We start from the raw sequence: 21819 nt of genomic DNA on the forward strand, positions 1-21819 counted from the left end.
GATCATTGACAACGTAAACATTGCACTTTGTGAGCTGTATTTTGTAATGCCAATGGTTTGGGGCCTACCAGGGTAAAGCTAGGAAATGTTAGATTTAGACTTGTGTTTTTGTGTCATGATATTTCATGCTAAAAAGTTACTCATCTTCTTCTTCCCTAATAAATTTCTGTTTAAAAGATCATGGTGGTCTTAGATTGTTTGGGGGCATATTAATGCAGATCCATCCCATGGGAGATAAATAAGCAGAAAGCCTCTGAAGAGAGAATACAAAAAGGAGAGTTTTGGTATCTAAAATCAAAGGGGTTCTCAGCCAAGGCAAGGACTAGAAAGGTCTGTCTCTGATTGACACCAGAGCTGCACCTGGGATAGTACGTGGCAAAAACACAACGATCAAGGATGAGAAAATGAGACAGAGCCGCATATGGGGGCAGAATGACAAAGAAACATTAACACAAGAGGAAGCTACCATTTCCATCTGAAGTAGGTTAAGATATAGGAAATGTAGTTCAGCCTCTGAATGCATGGGAAAAGCAAGAGGCTTTAACAGTGGTACGGTAAGTCGAGATCAGTGAGCCCCATCTGACCTATGCCACTCACAAGTCATCTGCTGCAGGAGAGCCAATAAATAGCAACATGAGGTGCTTATGCCACACCTTTAAATCAGGTTGAGTGTGTTGCATCTACAGCATTCCCAGACACTCATCACATAGAAGAAACAAAACTCAGTCCGTAATTGAGATACTTCCTGTCGGTTCTTACAGAAGTGGAATAACAGAAGCCCAGGAGAGAGAACTGCTAACTCCTTAATGATCCTGAACAAGGCTCAGAATCTATAGCCAAATACAGCATTGGAAGAAACTCCTACACCTGGTCTACATGATAATAGGTTGGAAAGACTGATGAAAATGATGTTCAGGAGGGAAACAGTTATATGATTTTAGCTCACTGCTACAGTATTATTTATTTGGTTACTTTCTTTTATTATACAGGTATTATAAAGCATCCATTAGAGTGTTGGCCAAACTACTTGTTTTTTTAATATAATGACTAATTCCTAACTCAGGTGCTGCAAGTCTTCTCAAGGCTAAAGAAACAAAAACAACTACTCAGATATCCTAAATGTTTTAGCTTATACTACTGTGAAATGTGATGCTTGCTAAATACATGAGCTCTTAAAATGACAGAAAAATCTCTACCATATGATACTGTACAGATAACACTAACTCATTAAGGTGAAATCCAGAAACTCGGAAGAGACATTTTGTACTTTTCCAGTTCAGAACACAAATAGGCTACCAGTGTTCTAGTTCCTTCAATTTCAGATTACTGTACTTGAAATCGTATGTCGTTCAGAGCAAGTAACTGCCTTAAAAGTTTCTGTTTAACTTTACTCAATATGAAATACAGGGAGTGTATGAGGACACTAATTATCAGAACAACTTTACTTAACTAACCTCTCCCCTCTTCCGAATCTAAGTTGTATCCTTTAATATAGTCAATTAACTAGACAGCTAAAGTACTTTACACATATATAAACAGAGACAAGATGGGTGAGGTAATATCTTTTATTGGACTAACTGCTGTTGGTGAGAGACATGCTTTTGAGCCTCTCATATCCTGGGACCAACAAAGTTACAACAACATTGCAAACAAGTAACACACATGATCCAGCATGATCTTATGCAGGGACATCCTCCTGAGGATTTCAGGTTGCTTTTTTTTTTTTTGAGTGGGGGAATCTTGGAATAGAAGAGAATGACACAATAGTAACTGGTCATTCCACAGCCCCAAACTCATAAAATGTATAAGGCTACAGTCCAAATCGAATACCAGGCTGAAATCGGCAAACAATTTGATGCTTTAGCCCTACAGATAAAAACTTTGAACACAAGCAAATAAGCACTTTGTAGGACTGTTTCCAGTCTTCTGTTATGGATGCCACCAACAAAGCGCTGGGGAAAAGGCATCTCAGATCCAAACATCAATAGATCAGTCAAAAGGACCTGGATATCACAGAAAAACCATGTATGACTTGCTTAAACACGACCTACTGCGAATACCTGCTCCTCAATACTGTGCATTACACAACTTTAAAACAGGACCGTAAGAAGTTTTGGGCAAAGAAGGCTCAATTGATGGAAGATGCATCAGCTAGAAACAACTACAGCACTGTCTATAAAGAACTGCACAACTTCAAAGCCAGTCCACAGAACAAACCCTCCTTTGTCTAAGACAGACACGGTAACATACTCAACACTGAGGCAGAATGTTTGAGTAGATGAAAAAACCTTCAGGAGCTTCTTAACTGCCCCATCTGAGCTGTTGATCTGAGGCTCCAGGAGCACACGAACAGTCCAGCGATAGCCCCCCATGTAACTTAGAGGATGTCACTGTCAAGGAGGTTCAAAGTGCAGCCTGTATGCTCAAGAATGGCCATGCTGCCTTATAGCTGCCAAACTGATCAAGCAGGACAGGAATTCCATCTTGGAGCGTCTGACCCATATTATCAGCAAAGTATGGATTCATGAGAAACTACCTGACGACTGGGGATGTAAAAATTCATTTAAAAAAAAATCCGTTTAAACGTTCTAAAAGTAGAACGTTTAAACAGTTAAACATGGGGGGGAGGAGTTGTGCTGGGATCTGCCCATCACTGCCAAGAAAGGGCTGCCTAGCTGCAGCTCCTCCGCTGCTGAGCCGCAGCTGGGCAGCTCTCGCTGGCGGGGAGCTGAGCTAAGCCGAGCCAAGCCCCGCTATAGCTATCCCTCCCTCCTGCGGCTACCCTCCTGCTGGATTCCATGTCTCCCGCGAGCCAGAGCTGCCCAGCTGCTCTGGCTTGAGCTGAGCTACGGCTGCCCCCCCGCTGGGCTCCACACTTCCCCTACCCCACCTCACCCCTCCAGCTGCTCTGGCTTGGGGGGAACCCAGGGTTCCGCCCCAAGTTTAAACAGTAATCAGCTGTTTAAAACATTTAAAACAGCTGATTACCATTTAAATGTTTTAACGGTTAGGCTTTTACATTCCTACTGATGACTGGTGCCAGGGGATTATTTTCTCCCACTTTGGAAAGGGAAAGGCAATGCTCTGGTGTGCTCCAATCACCACCACATCACTTTGTTTTCCATTCCAAGCAAACTATTCCCACTGGTTGTTCTTGAACGTGGTAAGCCTGCCTAAAGCAATCTCCAGCATCTACAGCAAGCCATATTAGATGGATTGAGAATGGGATAACTGACAGATCTTAAAAAGTAGTCATCAGCAGACAGACAGACAATGATCACTGAATGGGGGTGTTTCTAATGGGGTTCTAGAAGGATCTGTACTAAGCCCAACACTAGCCAACATTTTCATCAATGATCTGGAAGTAAATATGTAATCACTGCTGATAAAATTTGTGGAGGACACAAAGATTGGTGGAGTAGTAAAAAAATTATGAGGCCAGGGTAGTCATACAGAACAATCTGGACCACTTGGTAAACTGAATCCATTCAAACAATGTGTTTCAATACAGACAAATGCTAAGTTATCCATCTAGCATTAAGGAATACAGGCCATACCTACAGAAGGAGGGACTGCATCCTGAAAGCAGTGACTGAAAAAGATGTAGTGATCATAGCAGACAAGCAACCGAACGAGAGCTCCCAGTGCAACGCTGCAGCAAAAAAGCTAATGCAATCCTTGGACATATAAACAGGAGAGTAGGAGTTGGAAGGTGAGGTTACCTTTGTACACAGCACTGGTGATACAGACACTGGAACATTGCATACACAGTTCTGGGATCCACATTTTAAAAGGGAGGATGAAAAACTGGAGAGGGTGCAGAAAAGAGCCACAAAAGCAATTTGAGAGCTGGAGAAAATGTCTTACAATGAGAGACTTAGGGAGCTCAGTCTGTTTAGTTTACCAAAAAAAAAAGACTGAGAGGTGACTTGATTAGAGTGTGTAAGTACCTTCCAGGGGAAAAAATACTGAGTACTAAAGGGCTCTTTCATCTAGCAGAGAAAGGCATAATAGCTGGAAGCTGAAGCCAGACAAAAATCAAATTAAAGATCAGGCACAATATTTTAAACAATGATCATCATTAACCATTGGAAGAAACTAGTAAGAGAAATGGTGGGTTCTCCACATCTTGTCGTCAAATCAAGACTGGATTCCTTTCTGGAAAACATGCTTTAGTCAAATACAAATTTTTGAGCTCAATACAGGGGAAACAAACAGGGTGAAATTTAATAACCTATGATATACAGGAGGTCAGACTTGATCTAATGGACCCTGCTGGCCTTAAATTGTGTGGACCCATGAATAACAGGAATAAATTTTATTGAACCAAATAAAACATTCTAAAGTAAGAAAATAGCTGCTCTTTCGATAGCTTTCTTATGCAACACAATTCTTCAAAACCAGTAAGATGTGATGTTCCCCTGCTAACCTGGACAAAATCCACTTCACTCTACTTGCCATTACACTCTTGATGGAGTCTCAGAGCACACCTGTGCCATCTGCTCTCCCTATAACTTCAAGGCCCACTGGGCCTTGTGATTTGCTCTGAGCACTGGCTTTAAAGCAGAGTCATTTTTATTCTGCCTGTTGCCTCAATATCTGAGCTACTGCCTATGAGAAATCAAATTTAACCAATATTCAATTATATTATCCTCTTTGAGAGTTGGTAAATCGTGGAACACTACCAAAAAATCTAGATTGTTTTATAAAACATCAGGAACAAAACCATAAAACTAAATATAATTGTTTAAAAGGGCATGAATGCTGTAGCAGTTGTAGCATATACATGCTCTTTATTACTGAGTTCTATTTCTTCTGTATTGTTAAACATATCATTTGGTTTGTGATATTATAACATCCTTCCCTCAAAAGTTATTCTTGGAAACCCTTTCATTTTGAATCTAAAAGTTCTAGAGTTTCTGTGAAACATGGACATTTCACCAGGTTTCTCCCTCCTTGCCTTTGTCCAGCATATATAAAAATTGAGATTGACCACAGGAAATAAGAAAAATTATCCAACATATAATAATGCAATTCCACTGACTCATTACAACATATAAATGTCTCCATTAAATCCCAGCATACTGGAAATAGTGTATTTGTAATTAACTTTTTTATTACTTACAATAAGAGGACGAAGTGACAAATTCACAAGTGACATAAATGATGTGACAAGTTACACCATGGCTGTAAGTGGGCTAGAAAACTTAAGTAGTACAACTGACTGTTTGGTATTCTGAGGCCTAAATTCAGCCCTGAAGCTGAATTACTATGAGGTAACATTTGATTCGAAATGATCAAACTTTGCTAATGGATTGTAACAGAACTTGGCTAGCAAATATTATTATGAGGACAAATAACAAGGGGTCAGGATTTTAATATTAGCTGCATGATAACTTTTCTTCAAATGAAAATGAGTTAAGCAGATAAATGAAGAAATATATATGTTTAAAGTTTACTGCTTCAGTGTGTATTCAGTCATTTGTCCCCCACTTGAACACCATAAAATATTGCAAGTTTATCACCTTTGTTCGAAATGGGAAAGTCCTCAACTCACCTGAATGAATATTGCACCCTCTACTGCTGCCTTTAAGTCCACAGAGCCACTAATGAGAGACAATTGCTTCTCTGCACTCAGTGTTCCTTTCAGCATGCCTGACTTTTCCAGCTCCTTCATTTCTTTGCTAGTGAAAACACAGAATATGCACATAAATTTGTTACATCACATACTCTTTTTACCAATTGGCAACCACTTCTAACCAGTCTTTGAAAACTAAAGATGTTTCTTTGAAAAATCTAACTATATTTCTGTTATTTGGCAGTGCTACTTTATGTGCTTACATATGTTTGATAAGTTTAAGTGTATGGTTAACAGTTAATGCTTCTCAGGTGGAGGAGAGAAAAGAGATAAGGAGAGCAGAGGTGAAAACACTAAGGAAGGAGGGGTGAAAGGTACACGACCCCTACACACAGCTTTTTATTATCTTAAATATGTACTCCTCAGTGCGGATCTAGAATTGCTCTTGGTTTCATCTATTTTTTAATAATCAGACATTGTGATCCTGCACCACTGAAATCAACAAGATTTTACATTGAAGGCAATAGCAAAAGAGGATCATGCCCCTACTGTGGGTGCACTGGTGGTAAGAGTGAGGGTCAATATATGTCCATCCTGAAATGTACCTGCTATCACCAAGTTCTGTGCAGAAATGTATACTACTACACATTAAGTGTCTGTATTTTCAGACAGAGCAATTTCTACAGAAAGAGGGAACACACACTGATGCAGGAATGGATTGTAGAGTATCAAGCATGATTTTATGGAAGTGGAGGTCTGTTCTATTTTAAACCTACTATTTCATGTGTTTATAACATGAAGTTAACTATGGTTTGTTTTAGAACTTAGTACATGGTCATAACCTGAAAAGTGGGCCTTTTCTATTTAACCTTTGCTTTCTTAGGAAAAAAATGTCATTGTTAGAGGAATCTTCTACTCTCTTATAACTCAAATACTTTTTGTGTTTTTAATGCAATTCTGTGGGCTTCGACAAAGCAGTTACTTCCTCTATATGCTGTCCCTTATGTTCCTTCTCCAAATCAATTATCTGAGCCACTATTCTGTCTTCCTTCAAATCTCTTCTTAAAATTATTGTCTATTGTAATGGTTGTGTTACACTGCATATTAACACATCTAGGAATAAGGAATAGAGGCCATATCTACTGCATTGGGGGCTCTGTCCTGCAAGACAGTGATGTTGAAAAGGACTTAGAAGCCATAGCGGACAAAACAAATCAACATGAGATGCCAGTGTGATGATAAGTAGGGCTAATGCAATCCTTGGATATATAAACAGGGATTTAGACTAGGGAGGTGTACAGTATCTATACTCTTTGTACAGTATTGATAAGCCATGTACAGTAAGGGTGTCCATATTTTTAAAACACTATTGAGAAAATTGGAGAGGGAGCAGGAAAGAACCACACAAATGATTTGAGGGCTAGAGAAATTGCCTTATAGCAAGAGCCTTAAAGTGCTCAATCTGTTTGTTCAGTTAATCAAAAAAAAGACTGAGATGTGACTTGATTTCAAGGTCTAAGTACCCTCCCAGGAAGAAAATACTGGGTACTGTAAGGTTCTTTAGTCTAATGAAGAAAGGTATAACACAAACTAATGACTGGAAGCTGAAGTCAGACAAATTCAAAACCAAAATAAGACACATTTTTAACAGTGAGGATGATTAACCTTGGCACAAGCTACCAAGACAAAATCTTCCCATTACAGTATCAAAGAGAAACTCCTCAACCCCCCTGATTTTTGTACATCTGCATAGAACTCAAATTGCAAAAATTGAAGTAGTTAAACCCCATAGAAGCCCTACTTATGAACTTTAACTCCAAATATCCCCAGTGGACTATAAAGAAGGTGGAATTGTTATTATACTAGAAAGAATAGGTGAGGCTGTTCTTGCTTGGAAGATGCAAGATGTCTGCATGTACTCTGGCTCATCATTTTTAAAATAACTTTTTCCTATTGGCTTTGGCCTTTTTTTAAATTAGATTTTAAATAATTTTTGTAAGTGACTCTGGGTAAGATTTTCTGTACTGTGGAATCGACAATGCCAACAAAAACAAAAAGAAAACAAGATCACTGACACAGTGATTTTGAGCTTCCAGGCTAAGAAGTGCAAATCTAGGTGAACAGCCAGAGACATTGCATTCCTATTCTCTATTGAGCATCTGTACTAAAAAAAACAACCTGTAATTCATTCTTTGTTAAGGGAACGAAACCAGAAGTCTGAAATGAGAACAAAACATCTGGGGTCAGTCTGGCTTGCCACTCCCTGTAGTTGCTTAAATCGATAATCAGCATTAGAATTTACATATTAGTCTATGCACATTTTTAACCTTCTGCGAGACTTTTTATTCCATTCGTAAATTCTTGCCTGTTTTGATTGCAAGTGCATCCACAATATTGAGAGTCCTCCATAAGTATGAGAGAAAATGGCGGTTACTTACCTATAACTGGAGGTTTTTCAAGATGTATGCTTCCTATCTATACTCCACAGTGGCTACGCATGTGCTCCATGTGGCTGAGACCAGAGATTTGTGAAAGTAGTGACTGTTGGTCCGCGCATGTGCAGTTGTTCTCCTCGTCCTCTGAACCAAGGGTACAAAGGGCAGCACAGACTGACACCGCTCCAGTTCCTTCTTTTACCACAAATCGGATGGGATTCGAAGCAGAGAGGAAGGAGTGAGGGTAAAAGTGGTCTCTTTGGGCACAGAAAGTTTCAAAGGAAGACAAGGCCCAATAGAAGAGGAGATTGTGAATATGGCAGAGTGAAAATATCCTCTGGTGAGGTAAAGATTTCAGTTCCTTCTGCAGCTTGAGGAGTTCCTGAGGTGGGAACCAATGACTCAGATGTGTCCAATGGTCTGGTACTCAGAATATCTCACAGGGAATGTGCTGAAATTGTCAAACGGGGTTCCAGCATGGAGCTTCCAGATGAAACCACTGGGTGCTGATCTTTTTGTTTGTGGGACAGAGCCAGAACCGGTACTATTGGATCTTCTTCCTTTGAGCTTTTTCCTTCTTGGATGGAAGGTGTGTGCAGACCTAATTCCTTAGGACCTGTGTTCAAGGACTCACCTGATTTAGACTGAGATGGGGAGGGAATCCTTTCCTTAGAGGCACAGATCTGTTTGAGGATCTGCCCTTATGCTATGGTCATGTCCCTGACTCTCCTGAGAGGGTTTCTTAGGCTTAAGTGTTTTGCCTCTACTCTGGAGCTTGTGCTCAGAAGAGCATTGCTCGCAGTCTGTACAGAGGGATCTCCCCGGCCTCGATCCGCCTGCTTCTGCAGGTGGAGCTCTTGTCCCTCACAAGACTGAGAAAGGAATGGACCCGCAGATGCTACACTTGGTGGCAATGTGAGCCTCCCCGAAGCAGGAAAGGCAGTGTTGGTGCTTGTCACTGATGGAGAAGGAACAGGAGCAGGAGACACAGTTCTTAAACCCCAGGACTCTTGTCATAGTCCTCCTTGGGGAGAAGCTCCCCAGGGTGGGAGACTAAACTAACTATAAAAACACTAAAACACTAAGTCTCAACTTACCAAAAACCATTTACAATATGTATTTACAGTGGAGGAAGACTGTAGTGGACACAGAATTCTGACTCAGGCCACACAGAGGTAAGAAGGAACTGGAGAGGCATCGGTCCACACCACCCTTTATGCCTTCGGTTCAGAGCACAAAGAGAGCAACTGCACACATGTGGACCAATGGACACTACTTGCTGCAAATCTCTAGTCTCAGGCACATGAACCACATGAGTGCTCACATGTGGAATACATACAAGAACCAGCACTCGAAGCAGAATCAGACCTTTTCTGCCTGAAACTTACAGCTGCTTGGAAATTCTCTGACAGAATATTTTTCTGTTAGAAAATACCAATTTATTGAAATCAAAACATTTCAAACTTCCAGGCTCCTGGTTCCCCTTCAGCCCTCTAGGTTCTTTCTTATACGCTGCTGTATGCACATGGAGCATCATCTCTGAACTAACCCATCAGGCCACTTCCTTTGTATCCTTATTACCCAGCCTCAAGGCCCATTTCTACTCTTGTCTACCAAAAAGAAAAAAAGAAAAAAAGCCAACTAACAACGGCTAACTAGAGGTCAGTTTGAACTGATATTTATTAAAAACACTCCAATAATTCAAAGACACCAAAAGGTGCCCACAGCTACTCCATATAGTGATGGGAAGTTATTACGGTCATTTTTGTCCTCTTTTTTCCCCTTCTCATTTATGGTTTACCTTAAATTGTTAATTCTTTGGATCATGCGCTGTCTTCCTAGACTGGAATCTCTTTTTAGTGGACAAGGAAGAGAGATTTTCTATGGCCTTTCTAATTCATTATACTAGTTTTAAAGCGTTTGTAATGCATTGGTTTGCATATGTACAGTATTGTGCACCAATGACCTCTGCTGGACAGAGTGTTAATTCTACTCACAGACTCATCTAGACTCATTGATTTTAAAAGCCAGAAGGGACCATAATGATCATCATTTTCTGACTTCCGGAATAATAAAGGACACAGAACTTTGCCCAGTAATTTCTGCATCAAGGCCATAACTTCTGTTTGAGCTATAGCATATACCTTTTAGAAAAAGATATTCAAACTTGACTTAAAGACTTAAAGACATAGAAAATCCTCCACACCCTTAGGTAAATGATTCCAATGGTTCATTACCCTTACAGTTAAAAATTTGCACTTTATTTCCAGTTTGAATGTGTCTAGTTTTGGCATCTGGTAGATTAGAGAGCCCTCTATTATCAGAATTTTTCTCTGCATGCAGGTATTTACAGACTGTAACGAAGTCACCTCTTAATCCTTTTCTTGAATAAACTAAATAGATTGAGCTTCTTTAGTCTCTCACTGTTTCTCACAGGTTTCCAGACCACCACTCATTCTTGTAGCTCTTTTCTCAATACATTTTCAGTTTTTTCACATCCTTTTTGAAATGTGGTACTAGAACTGGACACAATATTCCAGTAATGGTTTCACTGATGTCATACACATTGTAATACCATCTCCTGCCCCTACTTGATATTATTTGCTTATACACCAAAGGATTGCATTAGTTTTCTTACCTACAGCACTGCACTATAAGCTCATATTCAACTGGTTATCAACCAAGACACTTAAGTTGTTTTCAGTGCTACTGCATTCTAGGATACAATCCCATTTCTTGCGCGCGCACGCGCACACACACACATACAAACACACACAAAACCTTTAATTAAACTGGTGTAATTTATTTGTAAACTTATTTTGTTAAACTGCTATAAGCCAGGTTTAAATCAATGTAAAACTTCACCACTCACAAAACTGGATCGGTTTAACCAAATCAGTTTAAAAAAGAGAGTCACATCTTTAGTTAAATCTTTTGTTAGCATCTTTAGGTTTAGACCAAACCTAAGTATCTGGGAAATCCCTGTACTAAGCTGAGTGAATCCTGCCTTTTGGAAGCAGAGAAGTCCCTGCACTGTTATGTATTACATTCAAGGAAAAGTCTTTAGAGCCAAAATTTTGCTACCCATCGTTTATTAAATACAGAAAAAGAGGGGTCACCACAGTGAGGCCTGAATCAATTTTGGGTTGGAGCAATATATTTTTTTATTATTTATATTACAGTAGCACCTAGAGGCACCTACCAAGATCAAGACCCATTATGCTAAACACTGTACACATACTGAGCAGGAGACAATCCCAAACCTAAAGTGATTTCAATCTAAGCAGATAAGAAAGGCAAAGGATGAGAATGTAACAGAGGCCAAAAAAAGTGAAGTAACTGGGTAAGGTCAAACAACAGGTCAGTGGCAGAGCTGGGAACAGAACCTTGGTCTCCTCAGCCCCAGTCTCATGTCATATTTATTAGATCATATTGCCTCCACTCCATACGACCATCACCACTAATTATTAATAATTAGCTCTTTACATCTTCAAAGTTCCATACAAATATCCTCACAAAACCCCTTGTAGAGCAAGTAATTACATATTATTTTCTCCATTTTACAGATGGTCAAACTAAGAAAGAGAGGTTAGTAACTTTCCAAAGGCATTAAGAGTGATATATTAATCCCATGCTTACACACTTGCCCAGTGCTTCAACTAGACTAAGCCAAAAAGAGATTCCTGAAGTACCCTGAAGTTGAAGGTAAGGAACAAAACAACTCCTGTTCAAACAAAGCGGGTGACAAAGGATTAAGAAATGTGATATAGCTTTCTGTACTTTTCCACAAGCATTTAGTATTTTCATCTACCCTCAGAGAGGCAAGAACATTTTGGCATTGCAAAGTGCACTGTATTACCACATTTGAAATTCCATTGCTGATTATTAATATTCACATTATCAATCTGTCAGATGGAGACCATTTTGAGGTATGTAACAACATATCTTATTCATTATAACTGCTTTGATTGAACTTTCTCTGCCTTGATGGACCGTGCCAACCCTCTTCCTCCCCTCCCCTCATAGGCTTTTCACTACAGTTCACTCCACACCTGCTCCTCTTACTCTCTTCTCCCCTCCCTGCCCCACACACCTCCCCCTTCTCTTCAATGTTCCCTCTCTTTTTGCGTCTCTTTCCATTTAGCATACCCCCTCTGAAATAAACCCACACCCCCCAGAAATGTGGAACTAACGTGACTTGCTGCCATCACATTGTGCACTCTGCTTTTGTGTTTTACCCTCGCCCCTACCCTGTGTCCATCTTGTCTATTTAGATTGTAATTCTCTTCAGGGCAAGGACCATCTATTACCCTGTATTTGTACAGTGCCTACCATCTCAGGACCACATTCTTGGCTAGGCCTTAGGCAGTATCATAATAAACAAAATTAATTATAATAAGATACACTGTCAAGTTACTGGCTTTAATGATAATTCATTTTGCACCTTCCATTATCTGTAGAAGCTTTGAAAAATACAATTCCTAGCAATACTGTCCCTTCCCACTTCTTCCCTCTGAAAGCTCTTGAAATTATTACAGTTGTATTGTGTATTTCTTGAAATGTATTAATTAGCTACTGCTTCTGATCAAGAGAATAAGAGACCAAAAAAATGTTGTTGGTTTTGGAGGTGGGCAGTGAGGGCGTTATCTTATGTTAAAAGGGAAGGCTACTCTGTTAAAATTTTCTATGTCATAGGAGCCCCAACATGACACTAGCAGCTCCCACCATACCCCTCAGGGCAGCACTCTGTGGATGGAACCCTGCACAGAATTTCCCACGGTGAGCCACCAGCATCCTGCATGAAGGAAGCGCAACAGAAGCCACGTTCAGCAGCGTTAGGGGCAAGGGCTAGCCAAGCCCAAACCATGAGCCAGGACTTGAGGGACATGTAGCTATAGCAGTCTGCCTTCCTCCTTCCAGCACCAGGGGGCAGTACCTTTACACAGATAACAGCCTGACTGCAGCAATTCCAGACTCTGAACTCCGTTTTGCAAGACTGATTGTTTGGGTGACAGATGGGAGACAGTTGTGTGGGATGAAGGGATGTGTGGAGGTAACTGGGAAGAGGGGTAAGTAAGGTCAAGCTCCAGTGGCAACTTCACAGCCCCAGACCGTGGTGACATCAGAGCTTACATTCCATAACCAACTAATGGAATTTCTGTCCTCTTCTGTCCAGTGGCTGCAAGGACCCATCCTAGGCCTCTGGACTGCAAAAGAGAGCAAAAGATTCTTGAGACAGGTCCCAAAATGCGTGTGTGACAGAAGGGAGGAGTTAAGATGTTAAATAAACAACTTTCAGATAAGTTTAATCAGGAGCACTTCACAAAGTGACATACTTCTCAGGATATCTCAGAATGCACTCTACTTATTTGAGGAATATGTGGGAGCAGGGAAGGAGGGAGACAAAAAAAAGAACTCTTATAAAATATATACATTATTTGTTCCTACTTATTTTGCCAATAACTTACTTTGATATAGTGAGGAGATGAAAGATTACTGTCCAATATTTTACCACTCAAGATTCCATAGGAGTCTGTTCTATTGAAATTTAGGCTTTGGAATTCTTTTTAAAAAGTTAATTAATTGAATATACAGAAAATAGTGTTTTATTTATATCAATTAATGTTACCCAATCTTGCCTTTATACCTCTAATTTTAGCTGAGGTGCAATTTTGTAAGTAGTATCCTTAAAAAAATCAATACAATGATACATGGGTAAAAGCCTGCCCCACACAGCTACAATCAGAATACAATGTTAGTTTCTTCAAGAAGAAACACTGACCACAAAACTAACCACAAGTTCCTTAGTCTCCTCTCTTTTTTCCAGCAATTCAATTTTTTGTTTACATTATTTTTCCTTGTAAGTTAAATGTTGATGTGGAACAAAAATTGCTCCATAGAACATGAATAAGTGACCTAATGGAAAATACCTGTCAGTGAATGGTACATTTCCTCATCAGGTCTCATAATATAGGCAAGATCATCCTTTTTCAACGTTTCTTATCTCAGTTGCATAGTTAAGCAGTGCACAGTCTGATGCAACACTTTTGAAGTGTAAACATTTTGTAGAACAGAATATAAATCCATATCCATGCAAAGTCTTTTTGGAATCTGACTTCCCATTACTGTATTTAGCTTCCTTCTTGCCTTTTCGTAAACAAATGCAATATACATGAGTTCTGTGTTTAGTCTCAGCAATAGGATAATACTTGCTCTTCTAACTCCCCTAACTTTCAACTTTAACACACTGTCCTCAAAGAATACTGTACTCATAAACCAAAGGGGCTACCACTTTCAGGAAAGAAATTTAATGAATGGCAAAAAAGTTACACACTTTCCACAGCAGGTTGCACTATTACTGAACAGAAAGAATGAGAATGAGAATTGTTTTGGTGTAGAATTCTTCATTAACTTGTCCATTCAACTGAGCAGTTTTAGGTTGTCCCAATATAGTGAATTCTTGTTAAGATGCTATTACTAATGTTAGTTCTAGCTGTGTACATGTCACTTTTAGAGCATGACCTTCCCCTTTTCCTCCCACTTCCTCTATGTTAGGGCTCTAACTGCTGTGGGCCTGATAACAATTAGTTAGGCAGGAAATCTGTCTTGCTTACTTATGCCTTAATACATTCCTGTTTCCTTACTTTATGCTGGTGTGCCCCTTGCTAATACATCTTCATATTTCCAGTCTTGTCACAGTAGGCCAAAATTACATTAGTTATTTGCTAGCATAGAACTACACTATTAGTCAACACACTCACCAAGGGCATGCTTTAAATTTTCAATACTGACATTATCATGGAGGCAGCTTTGTTGATATTCTAGTTCCACCTGGACCTCCTCTCCTGTCACAGGGCTAGGTATGATGGAAATAATTTAATTTACTTTGCAGATGCATACATGATAATTAATATCCATTGTGTAACACTAGCATAAAACTTGAAATACTTTCTTCAAATATGCTTTGCAAACCATTACTCTGCATTTTCCTTTTATAAACAAGGTTTATGACCTAAAAAGTGATGAAATAATGGCTAATACCCAAGTTTTATTCCGTTTCTTTGCACAAGAAATTTGGCATCTGTAGTCATTTATTATTTTTAAACACATTGTCTCTTGGTAGAAAGAGTGATCTGCAATTTTTGTTGCTATACTCAAATTTCTTATGGTTTCAAACAGTTGCATACAGTAAATTCAGGGTATATACATCATACAACAATAGATATTTGATACAAAAGCTAATTATAGTGGAACAAAATAACCTTTCTTCAGTTCCAAAGCTGTGTAACATGATAGATACGCTGAGGTCTTACCCAGTCTGCTTTTAGAGGAGTTAAAAATAAGGAAAACCCAATAACAACAAATTCACAAAAAAGTAGCTGTCAACTTGTTTTGTAGGAGACAAAGTCATTGCATTCAACAACACCATGTAAAAGCATTATTTTTACTCAGCTTCCACTTTAAAAAAACATTTCAGCTCCTGTAGCGGAAACCAACATCATAGCAGTGGTTCAAGAGTAAATTATAGGAATCTGCTATAAAGCCAATGTGTTAAGAGTTTTCATGCTAAAATGTGAATTTTAACTATCAATATAATTTGTACCATCAAAACATCAGCTAATCTAACTGCACAATCTGTTCTTAGTCATATAAGTATTTATTGAGTTTGTGAAACTCATTATGCCATCTACTTCTATTAAAATATGCTGTATCAGTGTTAAAAGAAGAATTAAGTCTTGACACGTATTGCCTTTTATTTCTGAATGCCAAATTGCTGTGCCACTGTAGCACTTCAGAATAGACACATACTAAAGTAATGGGAAGTGTTCTCCCGTCATTGCAGTTAATCCATCTCCACAAGAGGCAGTAGCTAAGTCAACAAGCATTCTTCTGTCTATACTGTGAATTTTTCACACCCTGAGAGACGTAGCTATACCGATGGAAGTGTTCAGAGTAGAGCAGCTTTTACTTCCATGTAGATACTCTAACTCCCTCACAGTCACCACTGATGTCTCTAATTCAGAAAGACTCAACCTGTGACCCTAACACCACAGGCAGTAATAATTTGTGACACCACAAGTGACTGTCCTGGGTTTGGTGAACACGCCACTCACTCAGTCTGGCAACCATGTAGTGGGAGAAGCTTGAATCAAGAGACACTGGATCACATGGAAGCACATACATCATCAGGTAAAAGGACTGGAGGCAGTAGGAGCCATCCTCAACCCCCCAAGAAGCCAGTGAAACTGCAGAAGAAACTGGGGAAGGAGGTGGTAAGAGGGGTGACAAGAGGTGGAGGTTAAAAGGGGCAGAGAAATAGCCCCACTCCCACCCAGAGCATCAATCAGAGTTTCAGGTAGTCACAAAATAATTGTGGTATATAGGTATTTATATTGGGTTATGGTGTCACCAGAATGTAAGACGTTATTTCAAGTCACAACAAACATCACAAAGCAACAACAAAATGTCATACCTACAGTAAGTGGATTCATCTCCAATCATGTTGCCCAATTTCTAGTTTACGGCTAGACAATGCATTTTAGCACAGGCCTGACTAAAACAGTGGTGCAGTGAAGGAGCACAAGGAGCCACAGAAGACATTGTGCCTTTCTGCACACCCTACTTCACTGGTGTGTAACCTGCGACAATGCTTTTTGGTTCATATTACTCTCCCTACACAGCCAGCTGGCCACATTCCACCCACCAGAACCATGGCTCAGCCTACATGTCACTCCTCCACTTGCTTCGTTGGGATGTAGCCTCTGGCTCTCAGACAAAGTAGAGAGGAAGGACAGAGAATATCTTACTGCCCCGCTCTCTCTCCTGTACGATCACATAAGGGCTAGACTGTGACTAGCCCTAAAATGGCTCACAGTTCTTTATAATGCTCCCTCATTTTAATTAACCAATATCTGAGGCACCAGTAACACTTGCTACCTCGCTAGTCACCCCTTCTGCCAGTCTGTTAATAGATACAGAACACTGAAGTCGGTAGTGATCATTGAGGAACACCACCACAGACATCCTTCCCTGCTGAAAACTGGATATTTATTTAGACTCTGCTTCCTTCTCATTCAAAAGCCTTTATGTGCATATGTTTTCAGCCTACTATTGCAGTGTGGTTCCAAATCTCTCTTGTGCTCCTTTCCTTAATTATGAAATCACCAAGTTTAGAATTGGGGAGTGACTAAACCCCAAGAGTCCTGTGGGCCACAGTTTTCAAAAATAGGAGGTTAAGCTCTATATTCACCTTTAGGCACCTAAGGATGGTCATTTTCAAAGCACCTAAGTGACTTAAAAGCACAATTCCACTGAATTCAATGGTACTTGTGTTCCTAAATCACTTAGGTACTTTTGAAAATTAGCACCCTATTAACTAACTTTAGGCTCCTTTTTTTAAAAAGGGACTGTGGTCAGAATATTTTCATAATTGTAAATGCTAGACCTGAACAGATTTATGTTGCAGTGCCAGTTTATCTCAGTCCAATAAATCAGATGACCTACCTAATGTATTCCAGAGCGCTTGTTATCTGCTGTTGCACAACATCATAAAGTTTCACTTTGAAGCCTCCACCAGCAAACACCATAGCCCAGCTGCGACCAATGAGTCCGCTACAGAGGAAATAAATAAACATTAATTTTTGTAACTACATAGTTCACTTCTGCACCATCAAAAGGGTTGTTGATTTAAATGAGTATTGACTTTTCTTATCTGGGAAAAATGTGCACTGAATGCTGTAGACGACAACATGGCCTCTATTTTTCTGTACACCAGTATGATAAGTTATACGAGTAGTCAACTAATGCTGAATAGCCAGCAAAGTATTTTGGGGGTGGGGGGAAATTGAGAAGAGGAAGGGTGAAGAGTTGGACGAGGGGAGGACATAAAATATTTTTTTTTATTTAAACTGTTAAAATCAGCTCTCAATGATGTGACAAGTCACTGAAAGCAGAGTACTCTGTTCTGAGCTACAGATCCTGGACAGTGCAGTACAAGAGGTACTGCGAGGGGTCAGAAAAAGGACAAAGGTGGTTTTAAGGCATCTTTGTGTCCTTTGAATACTGGATGCACCTCTAAACTTGAGTTAGAGCAGCCTAAGAACTCCCATGCCAAGACGTGCCACCATGCTGTAGCCTGTGTAGCAGAGGTCAGTCAACAGCCTTTGGAGAGGTCATGTCACAGCTTGCAGCATGCATGGTACAAAAGAATGGAAATGAGCACAATGATAGTTCGTATTTCTATAGCATCTTCTCTCCTAGGATCTCAAAGCGATTCACAATTAATAAATTAAGCTTCCCAATACCCATTATCCTCCTCTTACAAATAGGGACACAGAGGTACCAAGTGGTTAAATTACTTGACCAAGGTCACACAGCAAATCTGTGACAAAGCCAAGAATAGAAACAAGATCTCCTTACTTCCAGTAATGTGTTTTTTAACTATTACACCATGCTTCCTCTCTTGTTGACAGACAGGAACAGATCTTGTATTTTCCTTTGAACTGCATGACTGCCACGAACTTGGAAAGTTTCATTCTAGAAGGCTATGTGACCAACAGTGACGGAGGACATGGGGAATGAAGGAGAAAACCAGCAATAGATCAGGGGGCAAAGGAAAGGTAGAAGAGATAGAAAACTGGAAAAGTGCTGCTCCAGCCTTCAGGTAAAAAAACAAAACAGGAAGCTTTTCAAGGAGACAGAAGGAATCAATGGAAATAACTGTAACAAAAACAGAATTTAACTGTGTGTTACATGTTGCTGAGCTGGCACAAAGCTGTTCTCTCCTCTTTTTCTGAAGAGGATTCCATTTAAAAAAAAACAAAACCCAGTTAAATAAGCCCAATTCTCATCAACTTCTAGGCAGTTTACTGAACCCATGTAGATATGGAATTAAATCTTGTTAGCCACTGTGGTCTCCTTAGATCATGGTTATTATTTTATTTTCAATTAAAATATTTGTCAAATTCTTCTTAAACTGTAAAAGTGTTAAAGACTTTTTTCTTTTCTTTTTTTAAACAAAAAAAAGAAACACTCCAATGATATCCCCACCCCAAGAGCATACACAAGATGCAAGAGTGATTTTTACATCCTTTTTTGCCATATACTAACTTAAGGAAATTTGAAGTATTTTAATATGTTCTATGCACATCCTTTTGATTTGAAGACACAGTGCCCCTTGTAAATATAAAACCTGTACTTTAAGAAAACAAAAGCAATACAAATTTAAACAAATAAACCAACAGTGAACTTCAAGTCTGTAGAGAAGAGTGTTCATTGTATCTTACTATTTTGCACTTTCAATATTCAATATAAAGGAGAAATCCATACATTGTGATTTCTTGATCCTAAGAAAGGAGTCAAGTTTTGGCATACTTTTTAAAATCTCTATTCCATACTTTGACTAACACACTCAGAGAGCATTGCTCATGTAAGATGTCAACACGGCATTGGTGCTGGAGGGATCCAGGGTTTGGCCTCAGTTTCAGGCAGCTAGTGTGCCCACCCCTCACAACATTCCCACACTTTGTCTTGGTTAGGCTACATCATATGGTTTCACTATGCATTTTGTACAGACAGGACAAGGCCTTTTGACCCTCAGCATACCAATGGCAAATGACAGGTAGCTAAATGATGGGTAACTAAGTGTGACCAATAACCACTAGTCTAGTCACTGTTATATGACTGCATAAAGACACATGCCTAAAAATATAACACACACCTCAAATGGTCTCTCAAAGTAGACAGCAGAGTACTTTAGCCAGTCAGTAGCAAGTGTGCACTTACAGTTGCTATTCAGAGCCATTGATAAATCTGAAATAACTGGAAAAAGCTACTTTTTAAATAAAAAAGCAAATCAGTTTTACCTCAAAAACAGATTGAAATGAGACTTGCATTAATGTCTCAGTCCCAAAATGCTACTTCTTCATGTATTATTGTGAAACCGCCGCACCTTATCTCTTTATGCTTTATGACCATTATATAAACCTGAGCACAACTTTATTCACCCACACATAACGCAAACAAAAACATGGGGGCTTGTGCTTCACAATAAATGAATATGCAGAAAATGAGCACATGTTCACAGAGACAGAACTATAAAAAGGTTTAACAAAAGAGACTACACTGGACTGCCCCACGTTTTCATAAGGATCCGAATTTATCAGCAACAGAATGAAACCCAAATGCATTAGACCAAAAGTTTTCCCAACTGGAGAATAATTTTAAAGTTGACGCCATTTATACTAATTCTGCACAACTTTTGCACCATTTCTCATATAGCTGCACAGTGTCTAATACTGGTAGAAGTGCTATAATACGGGAGGTAGAAAGATGGTATAGTTTATAGTTGGTTATTCTGTTAACATCTTGTGGTATCTGGCTGCTGTTAACAGAAGCCAAAAACTAATGCAACATTTTGTGCCTGCACCTACTGGCAGCACATAGACATCGTCAGGAATCAGTATCAGCAGCCCAAACTCCAGGGCTGTGGATTTACTGGGGGGGTTAAGGTGAAATGGCCAAACCCTTCGCACTTCCCTGGGGTGTTTGTCACCAGAGCCCCTCGTGGCTCTCAGCACAGCTGCTAACTGCTCCCTCTGGCCACTGCATGGACCCTGCCTGCGAACGAGAGAGAGCGAGCTGGAGTTTACCTGCCAATCACCACCACCTGTCCCGCCTGGGTAGGCTCCATGTCCTGCAGGGACCCCTGCCCCAGCAGGTGAGGCGCTAGAGCTGCAGGAGCGGGACGCACCACGAGACCAGTAGAAACCTCCCTCCCTGTGGCAGCCTCCTGCCTACGGACGCTCTGACCCCATCCCTTACAGCAGGATGTCACAGCCTCTTTGATTGGCCCCCTGTACAAGTGTTCCTATTGGCTCCCGGAAGGGCCCCTAAGCAGCTGCTCCTATAGTCTCTGTGCCACTTACCCAACGGGAGGAGAAAAAAGGGGCGGGCCCGACAACCAACTCACCCGTAATTAACAGACGTTAGGAGAATGATTCTCTTCCGGGGTCATTGTGAGAACGACTTGGGAGGGTGGAATTTGGAGGCAGAGAGTCTCCAGCAAAGTTATCTTTGGGGAATCCCATCTCCCAATCCGTACCACACGCCCCCAAACACCTCCACACAAAGTCCCCTAGTCTCAACTCCTCCCCCATTACACACCCCCCCCAAATAAACCTCACTCCCATCTCTTCTTCCCCCCTAACTCCTCCCCCCACTCCTTGCCCCCAATGTTCACATCAGCTCCCCCTTGCAGATGAGGCAGGTGCCTCTTTTCTCTTCCCCGCCCACCCTTCCCTGGGCAGGAGGATGCCCTGCAAACATCCCCTTGCCTCACCCACCAGGGCACTGCAGTCACTGCTGAGGCCCAGGGCACCACCAGCTTTGAGCAGGGGGTTGGACTAGATGCAGGTCCCTTCCAACTCTAATATTCTATGATTCTATGATTCTATGCAGGGGCAGGCAGGCAGCATGCTGCTCCGGAGCGTGGGCATGGAATTCCAGCCGTGACCAATAGGCAAGAACAATGGGGCACATGCCTCCCCAGTTGTTCTGCCCTGATTGAAGTGCCTCAGGCACTCTCACACCTTGTTCTCCCTTCCACTCTACCCCAACACGGTCATGCCTACAAAAATGGCAAACTCCTACGCTTATGCCATAAAATGTCCATGCAGTATAGGCAGGACTTGAGTGTTTAAAGTCCTTTGAAAGGGCTATGCACCTTAAACGGCAAAGTATTCAGGGTATTTACCTCAGAAAGAGAAAGAGCTGAGTTGACCTTTTTGTTTAAATTAAAAGTTCCCA

General features: G+C 40.4%; 1 protein-coding gene across 1 annotated transcript in view; it reads right to left on the reverse strand.

Moving 5' to 3' along the window:
- CRYL1 (crystallin lambda 1) overlaps positions 1–20822 on the reverse strand; it is a 73435-nt gene extending 52613 nt beyond the window's left edge. The window contains exons 1-3 of the mRNA XM_067562844.1: positions 20664–20822; positions 17518–17625; positions 5558–5684 (exon numbers count right to left, since the gene is read on the reverse strand). Coding sequence (XP_067418945.1) covers positions 5558–5684; positions 17518–17625; positions 20664–20704 — 276 coding nt within the window. The 5' untranslated portion in view covers positions 20705–20822. The remainder of the gene's footprint in view (positions 1–5557; positions 5685–17517; positions 17626–20663) is intronic.
- Between the last annotated feature and the right edge of the window lie 997 nt (positions 20823–21819).

The sequence above is a fragment of the Emydura macquarii genome, unplaced genomic scaffold (genome assembly GCF_026122565.2).
Source record: "Emydura macquarii macquarii isolate MOO-44397 ecotype Brisbane River unplaced genomic scaffold, CSIRO-AGI_Emac_v2 contig_2473, whole genome shotgun sequence".
Lineage (NCBI taxonomy): Eukaryota > Metazoa > Chordata > Testudines > Chelidae > Emydura > Emydura macquarii.